Here is a 24,035-nt window from a genome sequence, read left to right on the forward strand (position 1 = left end):
CTCAGAAAGAAATATGTGGAGCAGCAGTCTTCGCGCTTTTAAAAGAAAATAATGAGGAAAGCCAGGAAACGACCATTTTAATTAATGTACCCCATGTGGGTAACCATTGGTATAGCCTACTAGTCTCCTGTTGCTCTTAAGTGTGGTGAGGCATGGTCTCATTCATCCAACAAGATCATTTTTGGTCACATAGCATCTTTAATACCACCGTTATAATAATTAGGATATCAAAAGTATGGAGTATACATACATCATTTGCATCGTGGTACACAAATCTGTTCCTCTGCGATTTATGTTTTTCATGTCTTCTTCTTGTTCTCGGGAACACCCTTGGTTTATTGTCTGGACATTGTGCTGATACACCGACTCATCCTGAAGAGCTGATGACGCTGTCTTCAGGAAGGAGAACATTTAATTGGACATGTATTGTTAAGTAATATAAAAAACAAAACAAAAGATTTGATACTTTTTTTTCTCTCCAAATGTAACTTGAATCCTATAGTCTACTACTTTTTTTCTCCAATACCAGTATTCAGGAATCTTGATATTAAGCCCAAACTTGAATCCAAGGTCACCAATATCAAAGTACGTCAGGTAGGTTTCATAAACCTACGGGTGTGGGTCTTGCGGTGGGGACAAAGGAGGGGGGGGGGGGGGGGGGGGGGTTGGGGGGGGAGAAGGAGTAAAAAAAAGAAAAGGAAAAAAAACATGATGTTTTGTCGTTTTTCTTCTTGTTATTTTTTTATTTTATTTTTTTGCAGTGAAGTTCTTGAAGCTGTGGAGAACAGTCTCTTGAAGCCATGCCTGTTTCTTTTTTTTGTTTTTGTTTGTTTGTTAACAGTCCAAGATAAACGGATTCTCTGCTATTTAGTTCGGAGGAGGTCATGTGAACAGGTCGGAGAGAGTGAGGGGCCTGAGGAGTAACTCCTCATCCGCACGCTTCCGACACCCCCCCCCCCCCCCCCCCCCCCGCAGCTTTCCCCCTTTAATCACTGCAATCTTTTTATCCACCCCCCCCCAACCCCTCTCCCTACTCCTCCCATCAGTGTGTGGTTTGTGTCAGACACTGGTGATAGAGGCGAGGCAGTTGGAGGACTTCTGCAGTTTTTCAGGCTGTGGCGTGGGCGGCTCGGGGATGGCGCGGAAGCTGAACGGCAGGCCAATGCTGGTGGTACCGATGTGGCCCGGGCTCAGCGCCGGGTTCTGCCGTCTATTGCTCTCCACTATGCTGGATGTGTTGGATGCCAGACTTTCACGTGTCCTGCACGACCGACAGACAGACAGACAAACACAGACAGACAGCAGGTGCTTCACTCAGTATACAGTATATGTCACAGTATGATTGGAGAAACTGTCAGATTGAAAAAAGGTGCCCTCGGTCTCTCCGACGGAGGCTTGCCGCCTGAAGGCCACGTGAGGGACCGCCGAGGCCAAGGCCAAGGTCACTGAGCTGGTTCTAATTAAATAATGAATCCTAATACCATAGATCAGCGGTCCGCAAACTCTTTTGGCCGTGCATCCCGTTACCTCCTGAGCTAGTTGAGGTAACCCCTCAACTCCTCCTGAGCTAGTTGAGGTAACCCCTCAACTCCTCCTGAGCTAGTTGAGGTAACCCCTCAACTCCTCCTGAGCTAGTTGAGGTAACCCCTCAACTAGCTCAGCCCGCCAACATTCAGTCTTGTTGTATTTGGCCGAAAGTTATATCGTTTTAATTGTGATTATGGCAAACAATCACAGAATATCACTGCACTGAGAAACATGCAGCTGCTGTATACTCCCGCAGCTGATCTATACATCCGTTTTACCTGATTTTTCCGTTTGTCTTAAATAACACCATAAAACCGCCATTACCCTTTTCATGTCATGCACCCCCTATAGCCTAGAGGGCGTGCGTGCAACACAAGGGGTGCATGCACCACAGTTTGGGAACCCCTGCCATAGATTATCATTATGTTATGAGAAAATAAATAATTCAGGTAATATATTGCTCCAAAATGCATTCTGTTCAGAAAAGAAACAAACAAACTAACCAAAAAAGATACAGCTCAGCACAAATTGATTTCATATTAGCAAGTGGAATTCATGTGAACTCATTTGAAGGATTAGTATAAAATTCAATGAAACTTTCAAAATGGACACAGGTGTAGATTTACCACCATTTTAAGTGTCTTCAAAGGTTTTTCAGTTGATGATTTAAGAATCACAACCTGAATCACTGCTGCAAGGTGCATCAGATGACCTAATTTCCTGACCCATAGTGTGAGATGCCCAAAAATGGATGTCCAGTCTTGTCAACTGAGAATCCTCCAGAAATGCTGGATCTTCATTGGAATGTGGAATGTCCGTAATTTGGCATCCTGTTTGATGTTTTATTACATTTTCAAGAAGTCACTATGACTATGTATTATGAATGTAGCTGGTGTGAACTGAATATATGACAAGCATAAAGTATGCACTAAACGCAACTGTGGTTGCAAATATGTTATCGCAATGGAGTTACAATGTTCCTGGATCATCCTGATAAATATCAATGCGATAGTGATCGTTCACTCTTATCTAAACCAGGGCGCCAAACCGGTCCTAGTAATGGAAACGAAAACCAGAAATGAACAATATTTTACTAGGAGCAGCAATGTAAATGGACACATGATCATATGTTGTTTTTCAAAACAGAAATGTTAATTTGTAGTCTCCATTACCGATTAAGTAACATTTCCCCCCGCTAATATTAAAAAATACGTCAAACATTTCTGCCCAAACTCTCATAATTATGTCTTTCGGACTGCATCGCATTTCAGTGTGCCTTCATTGTATCAACGAGAAAGATCCTAAAGGACATTCTTTTCATGTTTGAATAAACAATATGTACCGTAGGCCAGCCAGGGTGCCTCTACACTGGGAACCCATTGGCAAAACAAAGGACAAACAGCCCTTCTTTTTTACTTATTGACGTGAGTCAACAGTCTGTCTCGAGATACTACTACAGAGTACAGACTAGATACTTCATTATTCAGGAGTTTTAAATGTTCTGTTTGCTTGCACTGTGAATTGTTGTATACGGTTCACAATGACCCAAAGGAGGGTCGTCTAAATGAGATGTAAAATATTATATAAGAAACGTAAATGTGATGATACATGTTTATATAGTGTATATTATTCTTGTTAATGATGCATTGGTGCACATGGTACAGTATGCTGAATTTGTGCTGTATAAAGAGCATAATTATCCTGACGGCTGTTCACACTAGTAACAATAACTAACTATAACTATAATGATAACTAGATTGTTCACCATTGTCTTTGTTATAATAGTTGTGGACTGTGGATTATTTTTTAAATAATATAGTGCTAGTGCTTGGAGTGAACGGCCCATTAGACCTCCACTCCTACAACAGTGTGTGTGTGTGTGTGTGTGTGTGTGTGTGTGTGTGTGTGTGTGTGTGTGTGTGTGTGTGTGTGTGTGTGTGTGTGTGTGTGTGTGTGTGAATGTATGTGTGTGCGTGCGTGCGTGCGTGCGTGCGTGCGTGCGTGCGTGCGTGCGTGCGTGCGTGCATGCGTGCGTGCATGTGTGTGTCGCGCGGAGTAATGTGACACCATAAGCTACTAATAAGAAGAGCAAAGTTGCTTATTATTGGTAGTGTTCATTCACCTCAAATGCAGAACATTTCCAAACAGCACCCTTGCTGTTGTCTTTTTCAATCAAATCAGGTCTAATAGGCCCCATTTACACTGGCAGACAAATCTAGCCTGAATCAGATCTGTGCCACATCGAGATTGAAATCCGATTGGTTTAAATGAGTCTAACATGTCACATGACTCATTTAAACAAATCAGATTCCAATCTGGATGTGGCTCAGATCTGATTCAGGCTGGATTTGGCTGCCAGTGTAAATGGGGCATAGTAGGCACTTGCCATATTCAAGCAACACAATGACAAGACCTGCAAACTATTTTCTGTGGAGAAGAGGAGAGCAGGGCACTGAGAGTGGGAGGAGGCGGGGCTATTGGGTAGCAGTGCATGTGTGTGTGCGTGTGTGTGTGTGTGTGTGTGTGTAGCGCCTAACATAAGGACTTCACTAAGGAGACACTGTAGACCTTAAAACAAATTGAACTGCCGAATCAAAATAGATTATGGAAATTCTGAGTCGGAAACACACATCGTTTTTGAGCATATTGCCTACATGAACTGCTCCAGTGGAGCTGCTCTGTGACCAACAGGACTGGGCAGCTCCCAGGTGTATATGTACGAATGTATTAATCGCTTTGTTGTTGTTTTTTCCCCCAAACCGGTTTAGGAATGTTATGTGGTAATCTTCATTCTGCTTGGAACGAACCGATTGAGATTTCTGTTTTCAAGCCATGATTTAAACTAGTGGTTTCTAATGGTCAACCAGAGGGCCACATGCACACCATTTGATTTCACCTGATCCCTTTCCTTCCTCTGTCTGGGTGTTTTAAATGGAGCATGCAAATCTCTGTCACCTTTGTTTGAACACAACTGATAAAGAAACCCCAAATGAAGAAAGAACAAAGCCCTCCTTAATATCCTACCTGGGGGAGTTGAACCCACTGTCCACGGTGACGCTGCTGCTGTCCATGCTGTCCAACCTGGCGGAGTGGGCCGACTTCTGGCTGCTGCTGTTCTCCGTCTCCTTGGGGCTGAGGAGGGTCAGGTTCGTTTCTAACTTGCGCTGCAGGTCGTGGTTCTCCCGCTCCAGTAGCCACTGCATGGTTCCCTCTCCGCCCACCACGTTCCCTCCACCGCCGCCGCTGACGCAGCCCCCACCCCCCTCCCCGTGTTCTTTACCGTCCTCTACCATCGCCAATTCCTTGGGGTGGTCCTCCGTGGCCTCCTCCTCCTCATCGTCCTCCTCGTCGTCCGATACATTGTAATAGTCAAAGGAGGCCGAGGGCACGGTCGGCTCCAGGCAGCCCTGCAGGACCGCGGGCGAGGCCGAGGAAGTGGCTGAATTGGAAGGCTGCTGGGGCTCAGGATTGTCAAGGGCCTCTGTTGATTTGGCGTGTGAGGCTTTTCGCAATGTGCCTGACTTGGTGTAGCTGCTATCCACGTAGCCTGCGGACAAGGCGCTGTGTGGCGGTTTGAACAAAGTGTCTTTGCTGAAAATCTCTTTCCTCTTCATCACGCCGCCGCCACCCCCCCCTCCCGGGTCCACGTTGTGTTGATGTGGCGTCAAGCGGGCGTTCTGCGCGGGCTCCGGCGTCTGGCTCGGTGTCAACCGGACCGAGCCGCTCTGTCCCTTTGTCGCGGGCAGGTCCTCTTTGTACTCCATCGTGTGGGAGGAGGCGAGGTGAGGGGCTTGGCGATCAGCCGGAGAGCCCTTCCGGAGTCCTCCCGATGAGGTCAATGTGTCATATTCTGATTTTGCCTGAGGCGAAGGGGCAGTTAGGATTGTTTCATTTGACGTATTGCACTGGAAGTAGTCATCTGTCGAGGGCTTGGGAGAAAGTCCCATCAGCTCGCTGTAAGTCGGCAAGCTGTCTCTGCTTTTGTTTCTTTCTATCGTGTTCCGCAATCTCGACTCGTCCGTACTTCCTTTCCCCATATCAGGCACATTAAAATCAGAATGGAACTTAGCAGCAGAGAACATGATCCTTGAGTAGTGGGAGGACTTTTGTGTTGCCCGCAGGGTCCCGTCATCGGTGTGGTAGTGGCTACGCTCTTCTAGACTGTGGTCAAATTCTTCTGGTACGATCGACGGGCCCTTCAGAGAGTTGTCCATAGACCGAGATCGCTCCTTGGCCTGGTCCGATCTCTCGTGACGTGATTTCCTGTCCTGATTGTGACTGTGGCTCCTTTGAACCTTGGACTGGGACGTTCCGCGCGAAGGCTCAGGGAAGGGCATCTCCGTCCGTCGTTTGGCCAGCTCCCCAGACACATCCCATTCAGGTGTAACAGGGCAGTATGAGTCCGTGATGTTGGGGTTGCTGTGGACCAGGTATGTTGTGCCACCGCTCCGCCTGCGCTCCAAGGTATACATGGCCTCCCGAGGTGAGCGCACGAGAGAGTGGCTGAAAAAGCGGTAGTCCCTCTCCATAAAGACGAGGTCCCAGTTGGATGCGTCAGACGGGTCTCCCCGCGAGGTCCGGGGTTTGCTGTGTGAGCGGGACTTACCGTGCGGAGCCCTCCTGTGGCCACGGCCCCTCCTGCTGCGCGCGCTGTGCTGGGCCGAACACCCTGCCTTGTTCTTCTGGGCACGTTCTTCTTCCAGCCTCTTCATCACGGCCGTGTGCCTCGCCACGTTCTCCACCGTCAGGTCCGGGTTGATCCGGCGGATGATCTCCTGCTCCACTTCGCGGGGGATAGGAGTAGTGGGCACATCCTCATCACGCAGTGGCCACTCCTCTGGCGGGAACTGGGCTGAGAAGGTGGCCAGCTGCCTCATCTTGTCCTTCTTGAAGCTCAGTCGGAACAGCCTTAGTCCAAATCGCTTGGACTGTTTCTCAACGCTGCCTCCACCACCGCCATTGCTACCTTCTTTCTTTTTGGTAAGTGTGTCTGTTTTATAAGGGAAAGAAGTGATGCCCTTGCTCTTATCCGTCGCCTCTTGAGGCGGCGGCTGAACAGGAGGCGTAGCAGGCGGGGGATGGGGGTATGATGGGGGATCTCCTCTGTGCTCCTTCGTTGGGACGCTTGGTGGGGGCTCTCCGCCACTATGGTCCTTGGGGTGTTTACTTGGGTAGGGTTCGCGCCTGTGTTCCTTGGGAGACTTACTTTGGAGCACAGAGGCATGGAGTCTGGATGGGTCGTCTCGGAAAGAATTGTATGATTGTGGCTCATTGTGGTTCTTGCGCACAGGCCTCTCCCTCAAGCAGACAGGTGTAGAAGGTGCTACGGAGCCCGACAGAGGTGAGGTGCACTGCTGTGACGGCTGCTGTTGCGGCTGACGCTCAGCAAGCCGGTCATCGAGGTGATACCACTTGTTGTTGGTTCTGATGAGGGAGGGGGTGATAAAGTAGGTCTGGGGAGTGACAATGAAGTAGCCCTCGGGAGTTGGGAAGATCTTCCTTTCTCGCACCAGCATGTTCAGGGTATGCCGCAGAACCTCTGGGCTCGGTGTAGGCACGCCTACAGGAAACAGAGATTACAAAGTAAGTAAGTAACAAAATGTTGTTACTTGGAAAACACACACACACACACACACACACACACACACACACACACACACACACACACACACACACACACACACACATATATATATATATATAGGCTTTCTTCTGAATTCACTGGTTTTACCTCTAGACTTTATGCCCTCATGTTTTAAATTGTTTCCCTTGATGTTTTAATCTGTATAATATATACAGATATGGGCCAGATTTGCCCAACGCAAGTGTTGTGAGGAAATGGCTTGCATCAGTGCAAATCACCATTGTTAATGCACCGGTCTCTGTTCGTCTCTGACATCAGACTAGACTCAAGCTCGATCAGTGAGAGAGTAAGGCTGTCCCCAAACATTCAAAGGTTCGGACACTCGCTCGTAGGGCAGCTATTATTGGGCAGAGAGAGAGCGCATTGTCTGATGATGTGCCTATTATTATTTAAAACTTTGCAAAAAATAAAATAAAAAATGAGATGGTGGCACATACCACGCTGTCTGTTTCATGGAGGCACTTTCTTGAGTCTTTATAATAATAATAATAATAATATCGGGGAACGGGGATTTATATAGTGCTTTTCTAAGTAGTCCTCCTCAAAGACGCTTTAGGCTATCCATCCATCCATCCATCCATCTTCAACCGCTTATCCAAGTGTTCCAGACTTCCCTCTCCAGAGCAACATTAGTGACTTTCTCCTGGGGGATCCCGAGACGTTCCAAGGCCAGTGAGTCGATGTGTTTCCTCCAACTTGGTCTGCCCCGGGGTCTCCTCCCAGTGGGATGTGCCTCGAGGACCTCCCTAAGGAGACGCCTGAGAGGCATCCTAACCAGATGCCCGAACCACCTAAGCTGTCTCCTTTCCAGGCGAAGAAGCACTACTACTCCTAGTCTCTCCCGTGTGTCTCACCCTATCTCTAAGGGAGATGCCAGCCACCCGTCGAAGAAAACTCACTTCGGCCGCTTGTATTTGCGACCTTATTTTTAGGCTAGCTACAAGATATTTATTGGTGCTTAAATCCTTAATGGTCGGCAACACGCTGTGATGTGAAACTAAACTTGACCCTTTTTTCACCGATAGATATATAATGATGAAAGGATATATAATGAATTCCAGTGTGGTTAAAAGCACCTTCGGTGCTCGAAGGTTATTTTTTTCACTTCTTAACCCTGACTCTTACCCCTCACCCCTTTTTGTCTCCCCCTCCGTTCCCAATGCTTAATATTGAAGGGTCTTACAGTAGCCTAAATCAAGCAGAAACACCCCTAACTCAGGTCTTAAAGTGAACCAACATGTGGTAAGGCAACTCGCCACTTAAGTCCTCAATTGACATATATTCATCATCATTAAAAGCATGGCCATTGGAGCAACACTGTTCAAACAGCTGACACTAACTGACATTGCATCACCAACTACTCATCCTAAAGTGATACAACCGTTAAGTTAAACACCTTTCAAATCAATGCTGGTATAGATATAATGCTGAATTTATATGTGTGTCTCTGATAGTTCATAGCTGAAATACTGTACTCAAAAGTAAAAGGTCAAATAGCCCAAACATCAATATGACATACAAATATTGAAATACTAAAATGAAAATGCTCTGGACTACACTAGAGGAGCCACATATTAAAGCCTTAAGATTATTATTATTTTAATTAAGCTGCATGTTTTCAAACACGGACACAAAAATGTTTTGTGTCCGTGACCTGTGACACAGAAGGTGAATAGTACATGTCAATAAATTGAAGCAATTTTTTATCCAAACAAGGTTGAAGGATAACCAGACAGTGGCCTTGTGGTTAGAGTGTCCGCCCTGAAACTGGGAGGTCAGGGTTCGATCCCTGGCCGGGTCATACCAAAGACTGGGAAAATGGGCCTCCCTCAGCATCAAAGGGTTGGATTGGGGGGTCAAATCAATTAATTCCTGAGTACAGCACGGCTGCAGCTCACCGCTCCTTGGCTGCGGCTCACCGCTCTAAGAGATGGGTCAAATGCGGCGAACAAATTTCACTGCGGTAACGTGTGTGACAAATCGTACAACTTTGATTTTAAAAGCATAAAAGGCATCAACTATTACTATTAACTTGTTGAGTTGCCGTATTGTTCCGTATTGTTTATTTGTCACACCCCAGGGTGTAAAGACCTTTACCATGCTAGGGTACAATGGGAAGAATATCCATCATAATTATTGGGCAAAGCTCTCCCTTGAGCTCATTACTGTGTGTTATCTGAGAGATAAAGATGAATAAATACTATTTTTAGATGTTTTATGACTCCAATACATTTCTTTTATCTGCTTTGGGGGGTTAAATAAAAAAAAATATAATGAATGTCATTTTTGTCAATTTGATTTCATTTCTGATGTTTTTACAGGTGTTTGTGTAATCTGTGTGTGTATCATAGTGTTTTTAATTTTTAAGCAAGTCAATAATATGTGCAAGTCAAGTAATATTTGACCAGTGGTATCTATATTTTGACTCAAGTAATAGGTTTGTGCATTTTGTCATCCGTTGGTGAGTATGATGATGATCTGTAGCCTATATAATTTTCATGCCTGCAGAGCACCTGTTTTTGGGTCCTTCTGCTAACAAGCACAATTCAAATGGAGAATATCAAAAATAACTCCAAAAAGCTATTTGTAGGCTCCATTGGGAGTGGATAGTAAATGGAGACGTTGCAAAGTACATGAATTAAGTTAAGTGTAATTTCATGACAGTTGTGTCATCAGCACTTTTCTCTAAATCAGGAAGTATCAGAACTATTTGCCTCTGCTGGAGCACAGAGACTGCTGTGGGTTGAAAGCATAGGTTTAAGTGTATAACCACTGGCAGTTTTGCATAATATGGTCACGTCCAATTGAAAACATTTGCACATGGATCCTGGTAGACTTTAAGAAAAGACTACCCCTAAGGAAAATGGTGCTGCTTTCTGGGCTGCGAATGTAAAGATAGCTGTTGGTCACCCACCAATGCTTTAACCCATTCAGGCCTGACGTCGAAATTAAAAAATGTAAAAGTTTTCTAAATCATGACAATTTTCGGAAAGATTTGAGGCACATTTTAACGATTTAAAAAAAATAGCAGACCTACAAGTTCATAGCGCGCCACTCGGTGGCGCGCTATGAGCTTGTAGATCTGCTCAAATAGCTTCAATAGCTAAATTATAACATAATGTTTAAAACACCAAAAGGGGTTCCCGCCCCAAAATGGGTTAATGGTTAATGTGGTTAAACGCTAACGTGACATGGATGCGTTCCAGGTCTCAATGGATTAACAGACTGGCTATTTTGGAACTACTTGTAACTTGACATACCCCATGTAAGCAAGATGCTGACAAGAGCTTGCCATTCTACCGACAAACTACTATCGAGCAAATATTCACTGCAAGTCCAAGCACTACATTTATGTAAGATGCAAATGATATATGACTAAATATAGTCATATATTTAGTCAAGGTTTTATTACATATTGCGTTGTTAAATCAAACAGGCAGTGCCAGTTCTAGGACTCAGGTGGCCCTATGCAAGACTATTTTCGATGGGCCCCCACAATGGCCGTAGCCAGGCTCCAGAAAATAGTGAGGGAATGGTAGCGCTGCCCCACCAGGGGGGGTCCGGGGCTCCAGACATTCTTTTTTCATTTGCGATGAAAATGCTTCAATATGGTGCACTTTGACATAAAAATTAAGATCTAGATCTATTATTGCCATTTGCCAACATCAGGAAGGGAGAACACAATTACAAAACAAAACATTGGATAGGACACTCACTCCAGAGGGCCACAATGCATATAGTCAAAAACAGCTGATCTACAAGCTTTTTTTACCTATTTTTGAATTGAAAAGTAACATTTGTAACAGCTGAAATCAATAACAACATCAGTATTCCGATATTAACCTGCGGGCCGCATTAAGTGAACTGCGTCTGTGCTCAGAGAATACATTCTTCAGCGTGTCCACAATAGGCCACTCTCTCTGATCTACTGCATCAATAGCACACCTCCCCCCAATAGCAATCATGTCAGACACATACATCCGAATTAACTTCAAATTAAATTCAATGTGTTGAAATTCCTGTGCCTGGGGAATGTAGCATTTCCCGTTTGTTCCAGATGGGAGATGGCCATTATGCATGTTAGATGCATTGCAATTTTCTTTTTGTAGCAGCATGTTTCGAGTTGTTATAACCAGTGCTGATAGTGAATATCACTGCCAAATATCACTAGAAAACCAATCCAGCACACAAGGTAGTTTTTTTTTCATGAGGGGTCAAGGAGGTCGGGTTGAGGGGTCAAGTACACTTTTTGACCCCTCGTGGTGCCGGGCCTGGTGACAGGGTCGCGGCTGTGTTCTGCCGATCGGACTATTAATATGGTTAGCGCAACTTCAAATTAATGTTTTATTAAGCTCCCATCATCGTTTTTAGCCCATTCTGAGCACTAAAAACACTAATGACCGAGTGCGCGCACACCGAGGATTGGGATGCAGGCTGTGTCTACTATGGGAGTCCAATGGGGTCCAGCATCGGAAGCGAAAATAGAGGGTATGCGAGTGACATCATCATCAAACCCGGAAGTTATGTGGGAACGCCTACTGTGTGGCAAAAAACTACTTTCTGGCCTTGACAGCCCTTACATCCAAACAGAAAAGTCCAATATGATTGCATTAAACGACATTATACAATGTTTAACTCACTTTATGCATGCGCATACCCTCTATAAGGTAAAAATATATATTTTTCAAAAAGCTGGATTAATGCTCTTTTATCAAATCTAAAAAGAAATGTTTTTTTTATAGCTTTACATGAGATATCTCGAGGTTGGCATGGAACAAGTTAACCATGGTGTCCCTATTTTGGGCATATCATTACAGGCAGACATTCTCAAAAGTAGCTTAGGCCTGACTCACCGCACGACACACTTTCCATAATTAATTTAATTCCCTTTTGTCACAATGGATATAGACCCTGGCTATAGTATCGTGACGGCTAATTTGGCCACTGACTCCAGGGGCATACTATTTTTCTTTAACTCGAATATTTCTACATTCCCAGATAGTGCAGTTTATCACCGCCCACCATCTCGCCCAATTTTCTGCGTTGTTACAGTGTAGTTCACCATACATACTGTCATTGGCTGTGGGGTCAGTCAGCCAGGACCTCAGGAAGCCCCACACCCTCTGAGCATGTGGACAAAACCATAATAGATGCTTGACATGTTCGTCTGAGTTACAGCCAACTCTGGGGCATCTCCGCTTCCCCGCAAAAAGGTGGGGTGTCAGTTATGTAATGTGCTCCAGGCCTGTGTGATGCCATGTCAGTTCAGCCAGAAGATCAGGTGGATGTGCCTTACCTGGGAAGCTGGAGGTGAGGTGTTCCACCAGAGCCTCCTGAGTGACAGGCTTATGGGCTGAGTTCATGGCTGAGACGGCCAAACACAGGATCTCCCCCAGTGGGATGAACTGGGACTGGCTGATGGGGGACATACTGATTGGAGACACATCACCTACGAGAGAGAAAAAGAAAACATGAGTGAACATGAACAACAGTGCTGATACTGTGGGTCTATGATGTAATGCAGTGGTGTTCAACTGTGTGCTAAATGCAGACTGTGCACAAGTTTTTTTCATTCCTAAACACTACATCAGGTGATTTAATTAATTACCACACCTTCACCCGGAGAGACGTGTATTGGGGGAGGGGTGTGAAGGTGGGGACTAATTAGTGAGATCTGTATACTGTGTATGCACAGTCCTCCGTGGCTCATGATTGGACACCAGTGATGTAATGGTAACAAAAACAGAGGTTTTTCACACTGCCTGCAAATTCTCCACCTCCTCACTGTTCAATCCTCATTCACCTGTACACAAAGTGAGAAGGACTAGTTGCGTAGGTACCGGTAAGTCACATGTCGCATATTGCTTGGACACAATAATCTTTTTGAGACTGTCTGTATCTCCCACGCTTTCTACAATGCCAAAATCGTGTGGGTTCATTTGTATTCCCTCCACACAAGAGATGCCACATTTTGAAAAGAAAAAAGAGATTATATTGCTCTACAGCCTTTCTAATCCAACAGTGGACCGAAAGCGTTTAAGTTGCTGAAGATGTTGAATTAGAAATTATAAAAATGATATATGAAAAAGGTTCCGCTATACTTGATTTGATTTCCCACAGGATGAGCACATTCCCAACTGTGCCTGGTTGGTGAGGATGAGAGAGGGCTTCGAACATGACTGCATGTGGCCTACTCTGAAACAATGCAAGTCGGGAACGATGCCATTGCCAGTTAATGCCATGCATGCCCCCCCTACCCGTTTATGCAATAACTGTTGTATTGTTGTACCCATTTTACCCATTCTCAGAATACCCAGCACCCGTCCCTACCCACTAACATACTGATCGACTAAATATAGAAATACAGGGATTCCCCTCTTCCTTCCTCGTCAGAAGCTGCTGATGTTGACGACATACAGTACATTGGCATATACGCAAATGGAGTTCTATTGTAGACGCTACCACGTATAGTAGCCTCGGGTAGCGATACTACTAATATCACTGCGTGGGTATTAGTCTCGTCCCTCTCAGTGTTCTGCAATGTCCCGCCCCATATTTGCATACTAGGCCCTGGTTGGTTATAGCCTGGTTCCAGACGAATCTGGTTGGCTCGTCACCATTTCGGCCGTGAAGTCCTCCTGTAATTGAGAGGGGCCAGACTTAATCTGCCTGGGGCAATATGCATTGCAAAGGCAGATGAAGGCTGGCTACGTGAGGCTACACGTATTGGCATGGTACAGCGGAACAAACGTGAAGCAAAGCTACCAAATTTGTGAAGCCGACAGGTCGGGTTGACCAATCAGGGAAGCTGGTCCGTCCCTCGACCAAGACATACAGACACTTGTGGCTTTTTGATTCTCAGAAGGTGTTTCGCCAAACTGCAACTCAGAACTTCACACAGATTTTGTGAAGTATTGATTGCAAAAGGGAAGATTTATTTTCACAGGTGGCTCTACAGTGGGTTGTCTGAACATGGGTTCAGAGTAGATCAGACACAGAACAGGACCCCTTAGGCGGGTACTCGAACCAAGACCCTTTGTTTGAACGGCAGTTCCACTACTCGTGATGCCACACAATACAAAGTTTACTCTGAGTGCAACATTTGAACCGTATGGTTATAGAAATTAACCTGGAGGATTGTTAAATTTGCTCTTCCCATGATATAAATGTGGAAGACTTAGGCCTACTGGTTCGAACACAAAAATAAAAGGTTCAGTGAAATATTGTAAATTAGAATAATCAAGCAATATTAGTACATACAATCTGGAAAGGCCTAAATAACTAAGGAGGCCTATAATTTCCTACAAAAAACAGTTGTTGTAGGGTAATGTGATGTGAAGCCCAGCAATACTACTACTACATGTGAGTAAAGGTTTATATTTCTACCATGTAACTAACACTGTACACAATAATTAAATGTCAAAGTGGAAACCCCTATGACAGCCCTATTGTAGGCTAATAGCCTAGGAAAATTGAATGACGTAGCCATATGATACTGATAGGCCTATAGTGGGGGCTAATAATAAATGATCATTGTTTTTTATGGTTTGAGCAGAGCAGCTCAATGCCAGCCACAATAGTACAGGCTAGGCTACTATAATATCTGATAACAACCGTGAGATTGGGCTCCTGTCCTGATAACACACCAACGTAGCTACATTTCAACAAGCCTCATCGATCCATCATCCATGCATAGGCTAGCCTACACATCATTGTCGAAGGTGTAGCTATACCATACCTATACCAGTGCTAAGAATGGCCTATATGAGGGTGGTGCTGCCGTTATCCGTAGCCGTATACCTGCGACCGTCTCACTCACCTGGTGGCGCCCGGTAAACTGGGGGGGACGGAGAGAGGTGAGGAGGAGGAGGGGGGGGGAGGTGCTGCTGCTGCTGCTGATGCTTCTGCGCTCGGACGTCTTTCTCACTACGGGAGAGATTGCGCTCCAGCGGCCGCTCGGCGAGATCCGAGCTGGGCCAGGCCCGGCGCAGATTAGCGCTGCGGTTCTTCTTCATAGTGAGTGACCCCCCCCTCCAAACCAGGTGGCCTTCACTGGGGCTACTACTACTGACGAGGGGAGGGGGGGTGGGGGGAGGGAGAGGAGGGGAGGCTGCAGGGGGAGGTCGACCAACCAACCTCGGGGGCTCAGTCAGTGCCTCCCCCGCATGGGTGACGAGAGCGTCCCGCTAGAGCGATCACACACCGGACAACATGGCAGGGAGGAACCGGCGTGCACGGTCACACAAGACACGCACATACATACACAACGTCTCATTTACATCCACGGGCTGATCCGGAGGAGCGGAGCTCGCGGCAGCAGTGGCGGTGCTGGTGGTGGGGGTGCAGCAGGTGACTGCGCCAGGCATCACCCCTCTCATCGGCGTCGGTCCCGGCCACCATTTGTAGCAGCGTTCCCATTTGCATGCGTAGGGAGGCACATTACGTAGCCTCTCTGATGTGGGAGGAGGGAGCGGGGAGGAGGAGGGCAGGGGTAGAGATGAGGGAAATGGGGCATTGGAAGCGAGGGGGAGAGATAGGTTCCGGCGGAGGAGGCTTTTTGGATCCGTTTTCTCTCCCGAACTATAAAAGGGGGGTAAATATAAACGTAACGGGGGGTGGAAGGATTGAGGGTTACAGATTCACACGCCGAACAGGCCCCCGTATCTTCGACAATAGCTCAATTCACCACAGGAGTGCTGCTCAGATCGACGAGCCCCAGAAAACAAAAGAGCCCACTTGGAAAAGCCCATAAAGCTGGAAACGGCTCCGTGCGCTCACTCTGACGGCCAGTGAAGACTAGGTGGTGTGCCAACAAGCACCGGGGATGCCACGGCCATCATCTCCATCTTTATCCGATCAAGCACGCAAGACCCCGTCGTCCTTTTCGACAACAGCACGCCAGGAGAGGAGATGGGAGGGTTGGAAGGGAGGGGGGGAAATGTAGAGCGCTGAAATAAATAAATAAATTCAAGAATAGATATCCACCGGTTCACCGCAATCCGTCGGAAGACGCGCTCCTAGGCTGATGGCCGTTGTAGCATCCATTCATTGACACGGAGGAGGAGGGCTGCAAACTCCACTCAACAGCCAATCTGTTTCAACACGCTAATACTGCAGCGGCTCCCCAGCACCTCTAGGAAGGGTGTGTGTGTGTGTGTGTGTGTGTGTGTGTGTGTGTGCGTGCGTGCGTGTGTGTGTGTGTGTGTACGTAACGTACGTATATGCGTTTGACTGAGCGTATGCGCGTGTCCGCCCCACTGAGCGCGTTTTTGCGTGAGCATGCATGCATGCGTCTGTGTCTGGGTGATTGAGGCTGAGGGGAGGAGAGTGGATGCACAGGAAATCGAGGACATATATGAAGAGGAGAACAGGAAGAGGAAGGGACCCTAACAAAAAGAGGGACGCACGGAGGAGCAAAGGAGAGCTCAAACCGCAAATATTAAGTTACGAACAGCAAATTGCTTTATCAAATTTTTAGCCGTCACATGATTCCAGGGCATGAGAGCCACACACACACACACACACACACACACACACACACACACACACACGCACACACGCACGCACGCACGCACACACACACACACACACACACACACACACACACACACACACACACACACACACACACACACACACACACACACACACACACACACACACACACACACATACACACACACAGCTATAGTGTAGGAGTGTGTGTTATTGTATACGAGCACTTTGCTTTAAATCACCCTGCTGTCTCCCTCACATGAACCTCAGCTCAGCATCCCTATATCCTGGGGCCGGGGGAAGCATTTGCAAAATTTATAAGCAAATAAATAAAAGCAGATTTACAAGCTCAGTGTGTCTTGATATATGTAGCCTAGATTGACTCATTTTGGCAAAGAAGACTGGGGAGGGGATCAAGTACAGAGCAAGCTCAGGTCAAGTTCACTAGCCTAATTATAGATGGTTTAAATACTCTTCAATGGAAATGACTGGACTTGATGGAGTGGAGGACCAAAGAGGAGACTGGTGTAAAGGTACAACTAATTTAGAACTCCAGACCTCTCTGTCCCCCGCTGTACCGGCATGTGACTCTCACGGGTCACTTCCCCGGACATGTCCATGATGTCCCAGACACGGGCCGAGCTCTCAGTGTGAACCTGAACCACCAAGTGTTCCCCAATCTCAAGTCTGTCATGGCATGGGTCGTGCGTGTGTGTGTGTGTGTGTGTGTGTGTGTGTGTGTGTGTGTGTGTGTGTGTGTGTGTGTGTGTGTGTGTGTGTGTTTGCGTGCGTGCGTGCGTGCGTGTGGCACGACCATTGGTTGAGGAGGTGGGGGTACACAGAAGAATGACAGACTGGATTGATGGTGGTGGTGGTGGTGGTGGTGGGGGGGGGGGGGTAGTGTATACATCGATTTGCTCCAGGGTTTCAATGGTGCCAAAGAGAAAAGAAAAGTGTGTGTGTGTGTGTGTGTGTGTGGGGGGGGGGGGTTACAAATAGAGACAGAGAGGGAGAGAAAGACACCTTGCCAGCCATCTTATTTCACAGTAGTGCTGCAACAGCCTTTGTTGCCATGACGACGCAAGCCGATGATCTCATTGCTATACTGCCTCCAAGTGCCGTTTCCTCTTAAAGAGACAGGAGCGTGTGCACAGACAGTGAGAGACATGAGGGGCTGTCTGTTTATATGCACAGATGAGAACCATCATGTTGTATTGGAGGTTGTATTACAGTGTTACAGAGTCATACCGGCATCCAAAGAAAATGGATCTGCAAAAGACGCAACCATGACAACCACAGACAGGATGTGGTACACACACAACGGCTTTTGAATTGAATTCTTAGACAGTCAAGCCTGACTTGGAATAGCCTTGTGACTCAAGAGTTTAATATATATATATATATATATATATATATATATATATATATATATAACTTAATAAGTTAATTCTGGCGTCTGGCGTCCCCAGACCATTTTGGAGATATAGGGCTCCATTTTCGTCACCGCTAAACCCCTTATCCCTAAACTTCTTTGCCTTTTTTTAACTATTTTGAAAAACATTTTTGAATAGTTCAATTAGCCAATCTACATTGACACGTTGTGAGCTTGTAGACTGGCCATTATAACTATTCAAAAATGTTTTGCAAAATAGTAAAAAAAAGGCAAAGAAGTTTAGGGATAAGGGGTTTAGCGGCGACGAAAATGGAGCCCAATCCCTCCATCTGATCCTTGGTCTTACCAGTGGTCTCTACTGCATGTTTTCACATCTTAGCACTATATGTCTCACAATTAATGCTGCCCAAAAAAACATTCCCAATTATGCATTTGTCTTAACTCATATTCTGTCTTTAAAGTTTAAAGGACAACTTTGTTTTCTTTAAACCAAGCTTCATGTTTTAGGTTGTTATTAGAGAAAGCAAAAGATGAGTTGATGTTTGCGGGGGCATTCGAACAAGTGGCTAAATATGTATTTTTGAACATTTATTTGGCAATTTCTTTATTATTATTTACTATAGTCCTACTAGACCCCATGGAACAACTGACTATACTAGGGGCCTGCCATAAAGTGTCATAGGCTCAATATGTCAGTTTGTCACTTCACATTCAATAGATCCCGTGATCTTTTGTGGCCAGATGTGATTTCCTGGGGTCTAGTAGGAGGACTATAGAAAATAATAATAAAGAAAATGCTGTAAAAGTTGGTATAAAACAATACATATTTAGCCACTTGTTCGATTGCCCCCGCCCCCTGCCAAAAATAGCTAAAATTGTTAAAACTAAAGAAAGCAGCAAATGAAAACAAAAAAAAATAACACTCATCATTTACATTCTCTAATAACAACCTAAAACATGCATGAACCTTGGTTGGAAAAAAACTAACAAAGTTGTCCTTTAAATAGAGCAAAACCAAACAACATACGGTACACAAAATGTGTGTATTGTTGTCATGAACACAGTCCATGGTATGTGTGCATTTGCATGTTTTCTCTTTACACTCATGCAGTCTGTACTTTCTTTCTTGAAAGGACTGAAGGAGACATATTGTCACCAGTTGACTGCCCTCTAGTGGAAACTTCATGACATCACAATGTTTAACTATCAAATTGTATTGTCCAGTTTGCTTTCTCCACAGAGGGCAAAATAAATTAGCCATGGTGGCCTACAATACGCCTTCTGATCTGACATTAAGAACTATGGTGACATTTCCACTTCCTGTTGCGTCAATAGTTTCCGACCATTCTCTATGAAGACCCTCCCTTTCCTTCCACTAGGGGACATGCCTTGTAGCCGGGCATGGGTCCTTTTCCTGAACAAATGGACCACCTTCCTTCCTGCATAGCACACACACTCCTTCGCATAGCCCTTTGTTTATGGCGTTCTGATGAAAAACAAAGTCTCTCTGTTAATCAGATTGTATTTTACTTTCCAGCCTGGTGAAACAGCTATAGGCCTACAATAAATTCAGAAACCTTGGACTAGGTTCTTTACCTGGAATTTGCAGCATGTAGAAAATAATTATCTTTTTTTACAAAGCAATTCAATAGAGAGAGCAAGGTGTAATTATTTTATAAATATGGTATCTCTTATTTCTTTCAAGGTTTCAACAGTGGCCTTGAGGCAGGGTGATTTGTACAAAACATGTTTAATCCCACTACTTGCAATGCTAGCTTTCACTCTAAATCAAGGATTTGTTGGACTGTTTGGGGATTAAACTGGACTAACTGAAAGCACAGCAGTCATCTGGGTGGAGGTACTTCCCAAAATATGAAAACTGTGATATACGGATAGGCCTATACACATTCACATACATATACATTATACACAGTTCACAATTCAGTTCACTTTAACAGCAATTTAGAAATGTGTTGTTTGTGAGATTTAAACCTGCTTTACAGCTCTTATAAGAGCCCTCATTTTCCAACTATAATTAATACACCGTAGGATGAGTACTGATTTCTTATAGCCAGTCACATAATACATTATTCAACTGTAGAGATACGGGCAACCCAATGCTGGAGATAAAAATAGTGCTGAGGTGTCAGATTCCAGATTGAAGTTAATCACATTTAGATTTTGAAAGAATAATGTTCAAAATCTGGTAATATGGTGGAAATGTAATGTATAATTTGGGAAATTGGAATACAATACATTTTTATGAACACATTTAAGCTAATAGGTAAACTCAAGACACTTTAAGGATTCATACTCTATACAACTATTTGTTCAATTTGGAGCACTAGTCCTTACCAGTTCAAATATATGAACACCAAATTATGCACAGTGTGGGTAATGCAATTTAATAGATAGTGTAATCAGTCTGGTGTCAGAGGCACTTGCCCCAGGCTTGGCTCCAGGATGAAATGACTGAGGGTGCAGTTGAAAATGGCGAGTATTGTAAAACAATATGTACATGAAACTTAAACTGAGGGGGCAGAATTTGCAACTGAGGGTGCCAGGCCCCCTCTGGCACCCTGGTGGCACCGGGCCTTCCTGCCCGTCAGGCAAGAAGTACAGGAAAGGTCAAAGGTGCAATTCTGGGGAAATTGCAAAGTGTGGTTGGCTCAATGGCCTTTGGAAATATAGGCCCCTCCCACTGATTTTGCTAGGCAATTACAATGTCATGTCCCCTCTGATCATGTCTAAGTAATTAGGAGGGGATTTATCCCCCCAAAAAAATCATGTTTTCACAACAAACGTTTACATTTTTCGCATTTGCAGCGCCCCCATGGATGAAAATGGAAGTTGGTTCTCTGTTGAATAATCCGCCCTCGACAAATGTGGGTTTGGATTGGACATTCTGTTTGTGATTTGTGGCATTTTTGAGTGGTGCAACCACTCCAAGAAACAGCAATGTCCCTATGTCCCTATGTCACAACCTATGTCCCTATGTTTAGAGTACCAGTAGGGGCAAAAGTGGCGCTGTTGTGCTAGAAACAGAGAGAGAGAGATAGTGTTGCACTGTTGCCTGCTAATTACAGAGAGAGAGAGAGAGAGAGAGAGAGGGGGAGAGAGGGGGAGATAGGGTACAGTAACTCTGTAATTTCTCGACCGTTTCTCGACGCGGGGCGGCTCGCCGGAACCGGCCATTTTGACTTTACGAGGTGATTTTACAAGGCGAAATGTGAAATGGTCTGTTATAGCGCCACCATGAGTTTTTGCATTTTCCCATTCAAGTCGATGGGGAAATTTAATAACAAATAAATGTAATAAACAATGTTAAATTTGTTAAATTGAACAAAGGGCTTTGAGATGCCCTGCATAATGGAATGGTCAATGTGTGCAAATTCAGATCAACTGGGCAAGCCAGTAACACACAGACACACAGACACACACACACACACGCACGCACGCACGCACGCACGCACGCACGCACGCACGCACGCACACACACACACACACACACACACACACACACACACACACACACACACACACACATGTACACACACACACTTTGGAGAATTATTTGGAGTATATTTCAGAAAACGTGCCAGCATAATGGAATCTCATGCTCAGTACATCTTCAGCCAGCTTAGTCATTATGCAGTCTGGTGAGTTATTAGTTATAAGACAAACATTCCAATGCTTATCAGTGAGAACTTCAATAGGGTCAGGGAAGCTATGTCACCTCGCTTGGGCTGCGGGGACTCTGCAACATGTAACACTTCAAACATGAATATGAATTATAGTATTCCAAATTCCTACGTGTCCATGAAGGTGTGTGCATGCATAATCATATGCAAGTGCATCAAAAATATTTTCTAAACCAACAATAGCTACCTGTCATAGGCCTATTGAATAACACTGTAAAGATCATTTATTTAAATGTAGGTATAGTGTATCAGTGTATGTCACTTTCTTCATGGGGTAGCCAGCCAACGATTGACACTTGTACATTTTCACTTTAAGAGACTCTGCCATTCTACATCAGGCCACATTCCACACCTAATCTAATATTGTCTAATAATGATTTAGAAGGTTATATCTGCGATGCAGAGCTTCTTTTACACAAATAGGCTACAGGAAACTCAGCTCAGTCAATATTAATGTAGCTTCCCTATTAGGCCTATATATTCTTATGTAGCCTATATATATTTTAGTCTTGTAAGCAGAGGGAATGGCTACAATGAGACACTGTTTGTATGGATGGGACATGGGTTATGGGCATAGCAAGCCCCATTCTTTTAACTGACAAGTTATTTTTAAGAACATCAATATGTGCACTGTATGGATCACTTGATTTCAGTTACACCAAGCAGTAAGGTGTGTTTTCAGTCGAGCTACAACACCTGCCTCTCTCACTCCCACACTGCACACAATGTGACAACAGTGTAAGTGATAACAGCCAATGTTGTTCAAACTTGTCCCACCACATAGCCTATAGGCAGGCCATATCATTTCCTAGCCAACATGTGGGAACACTGGTGCAGAGATGCTGCCTTGAACAATTTAACTCATGGTCAGAGTAGTTAGGATAGCCTATACTGTAACCTAAGATATGTCACACATATATGGACATGTGGCTTCAGACTCCTGCATCAAATAAAGAGCCACAAAGTCAGTGAGCCTTCATAATCCCTGAATAGGCTAGTTGGCTAGTCTGGATATTATGCAAATTGTATGAAAATAAAGTTTTACCCCGTTATGAAACTTTTGAAGGATATTGCACAACCAGACTCCTTAGGCTATAAATGTTTAACAGTCAGTTCATAGAATTAGAATTTCAAAGGTTTTGCTGAACTGCGTTCTGAATAGCTATAGCCTATATAATAGTCTACTAATAATAAGTGAAGTTACCTATGCACTTGATGTTAAAGCCCGCAGGTGGATTAAGGGCTCGTCTTGACCATCCGTTCCTGAGGACCTCGAGGTGGTTCTCCTTGCCTTGGATCAGCAGAACATGCTTGTCTATCCATCCCAGGAAGAAAATCTCCGATAAAGCGTGTGTGACCGTCTTGTTCCAAAAGTGCTGCATGTTTGCAGCTTTGAAATTGCCGAATATTTCGTAGCCGGTGTGATGCTTTAACTTTTCTGTGTCGTCCTGATCATCATCTCCACCAACCCGGGACAGCACCAGAGCCAGGGAGTGAGGCGCGATCTCAAAGAACTTCTCCTCCATTTAAACATTTGTTAATGAACCGCAAACTCACCGTTGTGATCCATCCAGTTAGAAATAAACGGTTTCAACTGTAGCCTAGACGTTCTGTAACATGTAAACATGCTGCACACGGCATTCTGAAAAGCCATGCAATCTATAGCCAGATATAAGAAATATAAGGCAATACGCAGCCAACGCGCACGACCAGCCAACGCAGGTGATCATCATGGCAAAAACAACGAAGCCCCTTTCTCCACCACAGCGCGACATAGCGGGCTAAATGTCGCTGACTGTCAGGAGAAATATTTGCTTGCAGGAGCCGATGACTTCATTCTTCACCAATGGGCAATGGTGTGTGGGACGACAATGTTACATATGTTAATAAGACACTCTTTCCTCAGTAAATTAACACCATGCACTGCAGTTCTATTATTATTATTATTATTATTATTATTATTATTATTATTATTATTATTATTATTATTATTATTATTATTATTATTATTATTATCTCAGTAACTATAATATAAATAACATTTTAATATGGTAATGGTAATAATTGTGTTTCCCTTTCTGTAAAATAATTAAATACGCGTAAATTCAGTTTTACTTTGAAGGAAAATGTACAAACTTCTGGGCTTTCTGTGGCTTAGTTGTGGCTCATCTGACATTTTATGAGGGAATAATATCATTCAGCTGAATAATGAATCAACATTGAAAAACATTTAACAGTTTTGAATGGGAGCCTGCAGTCAGTGGTACTTGACTAA

General features: G+C 44.7%; 1 protein-coding gene across 1 annotated transcript; it reads right to left on the reverse strand.

The window, feature by feature from the left end:
• Positions 1–651: 651 nt before the first annotated feature.
• Positions 652–23,286, reverse strand: stox2a (storkhead box 2a; the record flags this gene model as incomplete). Its single annotated transcript, XM_079498956.1, has 4 exons — positions 652–1,261; positions 4,552–7,087; positions 12,468–12,620; positions 22,965–23,286. 4 exons carry the CDS (start codon positions 23,284–23,286, stop codon positions 1,060–1,062), a joined length of 3,213 nt encoding a protein of 1,070 aa, XP_079355082.1. The 3' UTR covers positions 652–1,059.
• Positions 23,287–24,035: the final 749 nt, after the last annotated feature.

Source organism: Electrona antarctica, assembly GCF_951216825.1.
Source record: "Electrona antarctica genome assembly, chromosome: 4".
NCBI classification, from domain to species: Eukaryota; Metazoa; Chordata; class Actinopteri; order Myctophiformes; family Myctophidae; genus Electrona; species Electrona antarctica.